This window comes from Rattus rattus, chromosome 2 (genome assembly GCF_011064425.1).
Source record: "Rattus rattus isolate New Zealand chromosome 2, Rrattus_CSIRO_v1, whole genome shotgun sequence".
Classification (NCBI taxonomy): domain Eukaryota; kingdom Metazoa; phylum Chordata; class Mammalia; order Rodentia; family Muridae; genus Rattus; species Rattus rattus.
The window spans coordinates 230,187,958-230,195,564 of record NC_046155.1 but is presented as its reverse complement, the minus strand read 5'-3'; the positions used below and the strand labels follow the sequence as shown (position 1 = coordinate 230,195,564).

The following is a 7,607-nucleotide window of genomic DNA, read 5'->3' as shown; positions in this document are numbered from 1 at the left end:
TATCCTTTGAGTAGAGGAGGGCTACTGATTTGTTTGAATTAATTTTATATCCAGCCATTTTAAGGGAGTTGTTTATTGTCAGAGCCTCCTGGGTCCCCTGCAGTGTTTCACCCCCCTTGTCAGATCCTTCTGGGTCTCTTGCAGCGTTTGAACCCTGCTGAGCCCTGCTGAGCCCTGTTGATGCATGTGGAAGCCTTTTGTTCCTAACAAAGGAGCAGTCTGGCCCAGAGTAAGGACACACCTGGCCACACACCTGGGCAATGGTCAGATCGTTCCTGTCCTTTGTCTTCCCAGTCTTTTGTTTTTTTTGAGATTTAGGCTGGTCTCCCACTCAAGTCTCGGTTGAAAGACGCGCACCCAGTAGGACACAGAACACAGAGACCGAACTTGCTGTAATCACACGAGGAAGTTTTATTGTAAGCAAGATGATATGAGAGCTCAGGCCAGCATGCTGGGGTCGAGACTCATACACCACACAGGGAGTAGAGGAGTTCGACCCCGACCTGACTTTTCACAGAGTTTTTAAAGGAAAAAACCACAATCCAGGGGGAGCAAGAGGGAGGGAGGAGGAAATTCCAAAACCATAAACAGCTCACACAGCTAGATCATATGCTAGTCATGTGTAACACTAAACAAACACACCCAGGGCATTGTGACATTGTGATTATGGGTTGTGACATTCTACATGGCCATTAGAACATTGTGGCCGGAGGCTATGGGTCATTATGGCTATTCCAGGAAACTTCTCATGCAAGGCTGTTTCGGGAACCATTGTATAGCTAGGGGGGTGAAAAGTTCAGGTTCTCACAGGCCCCACTTCTTCTTTCTGGGTAGCTAGACCCCTATTTCTCCTTTTAGTATTCATCCTAATTCTACATTCCCCACTTCTTCTTTTTATCGCTCTAATCCTAGAGCGATTGTTCATCCCATTGTAACTCTTGGTACTGTTGTCGCAGAACCAATACCTGAACAGCGCTCACTCTTTCTTTTATAAAAGCCATCAGTCTATTGAGTATGCATGGCCCGAGAGTAAGTAGAAGCATAAGTATTATAATGGGTCCAGCCAAAGTAGAAAGAAGAGTAGTTAACCATGGGGATTTATTAAACCAGCCTTCAAACCATCCCTGTCTGTTTTCTCTTTCTTTTTGACGTAAATCTAAGCGTTCTCTGAGCTTAGCCATTGAATCTTTGATCACTCCTGAATGATCAACGTAAAAACAACATTCTTCTTTCAGGGCCACACAAAGTCCTCCCTCCTTGAGAAATAATAAGTCTAATCCCCTCCTATTTTGTAGTACTACTTCAGACAGGGAAGTTAAAGACTCTTCTAGTTTAGTTATAGATTGTTCTATGGATCTAAGATCAGTATCTATAGCTGCTCGCAATTCCTTATAATATAGGGGAGTCTGAATTAATGCAGCGGTACCCGTACCAACTCCAGCCGCCACTCCCAGTCCCATGAGTACCGCAAAGGTCAAGGTGATAGGTTCTCTCTTCCAGCGGCTTCGGTGATCAAACTCATCTAAAAAAGAGCTATCATCATGGTACAGGAGTTTAGGGACAATTTGTATTAAAATGCAATAATCTTCTAAAGCATAGAGAACAAGAGTTGATACGCAAGGAGTGAGACCAGTGCTGCAGGCCCATACCGTGTCTAAGGGGGGTACTAAATACTGAATTTCTCTCCCAGGCAGGACGGTTTGTGTTTGATTACAAAGATACTGTTTGTCACGGGGTACCCGGCCTATACAAAGCCCTTTTCCTGAAATTTCTGTTAGAGTAAACTTGAGGTTTTGTCCCCAACGGCATTGAGAGTGATCTGTTGTTTTGTTGTAACCCCTGACCTGAGCAATGCCCTCATAATATGGGGGGCTAGGGGTATAACACATCCAACAAGACTGAGTAGCATTAGGATAGGTACGATTCAAGACCAGGAATGCCCCTTGCATTAAGCTAAATAGACGATTTTCAGTATCTGGTGGTATGGGAGTATCTGAAATGGAGAGGGGTTCTTTAGTTAGATCATTAATAGCAGCAGCGGGTTCTTCAGTTGGAGGTCCATATTTGGCGATAGCATTGGCAGCGGCCTGGATCTTATCGGCGGCGGCCAGGAATTTCGATATTGTAGGTTTTGGTGGCCCATACGTGGGTTTTTAGCTGGCTGTGGGGGATTCGCTGCTGGCTGCGGAGGATTCGCTACTCCGATGTTCCCCGGCCATATCCCTGCATCCTGGCTCTTTACCTCTGCGGCACAGGCGAAGCTTAAGAGGATTATCAGTAGTTGCCACCGTCCAGTTGTTGTCTTCATTTTGATTGGGTGCCTTCTTGATGTGGGAGGCGTGTATCCAAGCAGCGATCCCATCCACTTTTACTGCCGTGGGGGTGGTCAGCAACACCAGATATGGTCCTTTCCACCGAGGCTCTAAGGTGCCGGCTCGATGTCGTCTGACTAAGACCGAATCTCCAACCTGGAACCCGTGGGGCACCTCTGAAGTTCCCGGTGCGTAGGCTTCTTTTATCTGGTCCCAGATCTGTGTTCTGACAACTTCTAGAGCCTTTAGATGAGTAAACAAAGCAGAGGATGAGGAAGAGTCGACACTGGGATCCAATATCCCACTGGACTCAGTCAAGGGGGGCGGTCCCCCATGGAGAATCTCATAAGGAGTGAGGCCAAACGTCCGGGTGTGTTTGGACCCTAAGAAGCATAAAGGGAAGGAGAGTCACCCAGTCTTTACCACTGGTCTCAATGGCTAATTTAGTTAGGGTCTCTTTTAGAGTTCTATTCATTCTTTCTACCTGTCCTGAACTCTGGGGTCTATATGCACAATGTAATTTCCAATCTGTCCCCAGTTGCGAGGCCAATCCCTGACTTACCTGGGCAACGAAAGCTGGCCCATTATCCGAGCCGATTACCTTGGGTACACCAAACCGGGGTAAGATTTCTTCAAGAATCTTCTTGGCCACCACCTGAGCAGTTTCAGATTTAGTGGGGAAAGCCTCTACCCATCCTGAAAAGGTATCAACAAAGACTAATAGATATTTATTACCGTATTTTCCTGGCTTTATTTCAGTAAAATCTACTTCCCAGTAGACTCCCGGTCGGTCTCCTCGTCTTCTTTTTCCAGGTTCATGATAGGGCCTAGCAGCGTTAGTAAGCGCACAGGCCTGGCAAGAGTCAATCACCTGCCTAATTGTTGAATTTAAATTTAACACATGGTATTTAGAAGCTTTGACAAGTTGTTTTAGCTTATCTGCTCCCAAATGAGTCAACTGGTGTAGTCTCTGAACATAACTTACTCCTTCTTTTGTTGGCAGGATCACTCGCCCATCCATAGTCCGCGCTACCCCATCAAAGCTGAATTCTTGAGCTTGTTTTCTATTAACCATATTTTCTAATATTTTAAAATCATCGGCTGAATAAATGTGGTTAGAGTCATCAGTGACTGGAGTTTCCACTGGAGTCTGACTCTTTTCTGCTAGTATTGTTACCTGCTGGGCCACCTGTTTTGCCACAAGATCCGCCATTTGGTTCCCTTTTGTTATAGGATCTTCTCCTTTTTGGTGACCTGGACAATGAATAATGGCCACCTTCTTTGGCAAATGTACTGCCTCTAAAAGGGCTAAAATCTCTTCTTTGTTTTTGATGTCTCTTCCCGCCGAAGTGAGTAGCCCCCTCTGCTTATAGATGGCTCCATGTATATGGGCTGTAGCAAAGGCATACCGGCTGTCGGTATAAATGTTAATGGCCTTACCTTCTGCCAATCGCAAGGCCTGAGTCAAAGCCACAAGTTCGGCTTTTTGAGCTGAAGTTCCTTCTGGAAGACTACTTGCCCAGATTACCTGCTTTCCGTCTACCACTGCCGCTCCCGCTCTCCTTTTTCCTTCCACCACAAAACTGCTACCATCCGTGTACCAAGCAGGCACACCTGGCCATGGTCGATCAGTCAGGTCCTTCCTTGTTCCGGTCTCTTCCGCCAGGATATCGACACATTGATGTATTGGGGTGGAGTTATGTATCTCAGGGAGAAGAGTAGCAGGATTAAGAATGGCAGGTGGGGCGAAAGTCACTCGTTCATTTAGCAACAGGCTCTGATAGTGAGTCATCCGTGCGTTAGTCATCCACCGGTCCGGGGGCTGCCGCACGATACTCTCCAGAGCATGGGGAGCAATGACAGTCACATGTTGACCTAGGGTAAGCTTGTCAGCATCTTTAACAAGCAGGGCCACGGCAGCAATGGCTTTTAGACAGGAGGGCCATCCGCTGGCGACCGGGTCTAACTTTTTTGACAAGTAGGCTACCGGGCGTTTCCAGGGCCCCAGAGCCTGAGTTAAGACCCCGCGGGCTACTCCAGCCCGTTCATCAACATATAAGGTGAAAGGCTTAGTCAAATCTGGCAGAGCCAGGGCAGGGGCTGTCAATAGTGCAGCTTTTATATCCTCAAAGGCTCTTTGGTGTTCCTCGGTCCAGGTAAATGGGACCTTTTCTTTTGTAAGAGGGTATAAAGGGGCTGCCAGTGTTGCGAACCCCGGTATCCAAAGTCTACAAAAGCCCGCCGTCCCCAGAAACTCACGTACTTGTCGCGGAGTGGTAGGGGTCGGGATCTGCATCACAGTTTTCTTTCGAGCCTCGGTGAGCCACCGCTTTCCTTCTCGGAGAGTGTATCCTAGGTAGGTCACCTCAGTGCGACACAGCTGAGCTTTTTTAGCAGACACCCGGTACCCCAACTTACCCAATTCATTTAGGAGCTTTTTAGTCCCATCACAACACAGTTCTTGGGTTGAAGCAGCAATCAATAGGTCATCAACGTATTGCAAAAGAGAAATCTGGGGGTTCTGTGCCCTAAAGGGTGCAAGGTCTCGATGGAGTGCCTCATCGAAGAGAGTAGGGGAATTTTTGAACCCCTGGGGTAGCCGTGTCCAGGTCAACTGACCAGTGTGTCTTCCTTCTGGATCTCTCCACTCGAAAGCAAATAGTGGCTGGCTGTTGGGATGCAACCGAAGGCAGAAAAAGGCATCCTTTAAGTCTAAGACAGTGTACCAAGTCCGCTCTGGTGGTAGAGAACTCAGTAAATTGTAAGGATTTGGAACCGTAGGGTGAATGTCCTGTACCCTTTTGTTAACTTCTCTTAAATCCTGTACTGGCCGATAATCATTAGTCCCAGGTTTGCGTACAGGCAGGAGAGGAGTGTTCCAAGGGGATTGGCAAGGCACTAGAATCCCTAGTTGTAACAGTCTCTGAATATGTGGCCGGATGCCTTCTTTAGCTTCCCTACTCATAGGGTATTGTTTGACTGAAACTGGAGTGGCATCGGCTTTTAAATCCACTACTACTGGCGGTACCTGTTTGGCCAACCCCATCCCTGCCTGCTCAGCCCAGACTTCAGGAAAAGCAGATAGCCACTCAGGGGCTAGTAGCTGTTTGGGATTCTGCTCATGGAGGCGATATTCTTCTTCTAAACTTAAAACCAAACATGCAACAGGGGCCTCTTCCCAGGTTATCTTCGGTCCTTTTGTGGTGAACTGCACTTGAGCCTTGAGTTTGGTTAATAAGTCTCTTCCCAATAGGGGCATGGGGCATTCAGGAATCACAAGAAAAGAATGAGTCACTTGGCTTTTTCCTATATCTAAAACTCGTTTAGTGGTCCAGGGGTAAAGTTTACTACCAGTGGCTCCCATTACCATAGTCCTTCTTTGCCCCAATTGTCCCAGTGGCTTGGTCAAAACTGAATGTTCTGCTCCTGTGTCTACCAAAAAATCGACAGGAGTCCCCTCCACTGAAAGAGTTACCCTAGGCTCGGGGAGGGGAGTCGAGCCCCGACTCCCCTAGTCCTCTTCAAAGGTCAATACCTTGGATCCTCTCTGTTTCTTTTTAGGACAGTTTCTGGCCCAATGTCCTCTTTCTTTACAGTATACGCATTGATCCTTTTTAAGTGGTGGTCTTTCTTCTCCTAGAGGTCTTCTTGTTCCGTTGCCCAGGTACCCTGACTGTCCTCTCTCTACCCTTCTATCACCTACCACTGCGGCCAAAATCTTAGTTAAATTCCTCTCTTGTCGGCGATCACGCCGGTTCTCTCTCTCTTCTGTCTCTCTTTTTTCTCTCTCTTGTTTCTCTTCCTCTGTTTCCCTCTTATGATACACCTTCTCTGCTTCTTTTACTAAATCTCGCAAAGTGTAGTCCTGGAGCCCTTCTAATCTCTGTAACTTTTTCCTAATGTCTGAGGCAGACTGCCCTATGAAGGCCATGGCTATAGCTGCTTGCTGTCCCTCCGAGGAGGGATCAAACGGCGTATATCTCCTATAAGCCTCCATCAATCGCTCTAAGAAAACAGAGGGCGGTTCTGCCGGTCCCTGGAGAACTTCTCTTACCTTAGCCAAATTGGTGGGTCGCCGTGCGGCCCCTCTGAGCCCTGCCACTAGAGTCCGGCGGTATACTGTGAGACGCTCCCTACCTTCCGCAGTGTTGAAATCCCAGGCCGGACGGGTCAGGGGGAAAGCTTCATCTATAAGATTGGGGAGACTAGTGGGGGTTCCATCCGGTCCGGGGACATTCTTTCTGGCTTCTAACAGGATCCTTTCTTTCTCCTCTGTGGTGAAGAGTATCTGCAGGAGCTGTTGACAATCATCCCAAGTGGGCTGATGGGAAAACATAATGGATTCAAGAAGCCTAGTCAGGCCTGCAGGATTTTCTGAAAAGGAAGGGTGATTATTTTTCCAATTATATAGGTCAGCTGAGGAGAGAGGCCAATACTGCAAAGGAACAAGTTCATCGGGGCCCGGTGGTGGGCCATAGGCACGGAGGGGCAAGGCAACCGTGAAATCTCCCTCTGGGCTGCGGCCTCTCCGGCTCCGCGTCCCCGCCGCAGGCCCCTCTACCCCGTCCCTCTCGGCAGGTGCCGGAATCGGGGGTGCCGATGGCTGTGGCAAAGGATAAGGGGGAGGCTGAGGCTCTGTCCACAAAGGATCCTCAATCTCGGGGTAAATCTTCGGGGGTGCTGAAGGACCCGCCGTCTGCTGGGTCTTGGCCTGCAGTTGGGTTTGCTTAGGTTTAGCTGCCGCAACTGCCACCGTCGCTCCGGACCCCACGGTCCAGGGTGTAACCCAAGGTGGGGGATTCTGGACCAGGTCCTGCCAAACGGTGATATAGGGAATCTGGTCGGGATGCCCACCTTCCTCCTGAAAGATAATGCGCTTGACAGCGAAAATAAGAGACAGGTTAAAAGCTCCCTCTGGTGGCCATCCCACCTTGAAGGTCGGCCATTCAGATGAACAAAAAGTCTGCCATGGTCCCTTCTTTACATCTACTGAAAAATTGTGAGCTCTAGTCCTTACTTCAGTCCAGTGATCCAAAGTCAAAGTCAAAGGAGTCGTTACTTTCTGTCCCATGTCGAGCTCGACAACACACACCACACACACGAACACAAACAAAAAAGACAACAGAAAACAAAACCGACGTCGACCTGCGTGGTCGACCAGAGGCACTGAAACTGATCGGCAGGTCCCAGACCTTGCCTAACAAATCGGTCGTCAAGGAGTAAAGTCTCCTCTGACCTACCAGAAGGGGTCCACCAGGCGTCCCTGGTCCTCCCCGTGTCCTCCTGGGACGCCTC

The 7,607-nt window shown here is 48.6% G+C and overlaps 1 protein-coding gene across 1 annotated transcript; it reads right to left on the bottom strand.

Annotated features, from left to right (window-relative positions):
* Nucleotides 1-2,769: 2,769 nt before the first annotated feature.
* LOC116894712 lies at nucleotides 2,770-7,383 on the bottom strand. The gene is given in 2 exon segments (XM_032896410.1): nucleotides 2,770-2,952; nucleotides 2,955-7,383. Coding segments are annotated over 2 exon segments (4,485 nt in total). The 3' UTR covers nucleotides 2,770-2,896.
* Nucleotides 7,384-7,607: the final 224 nt, after the last annotated feature.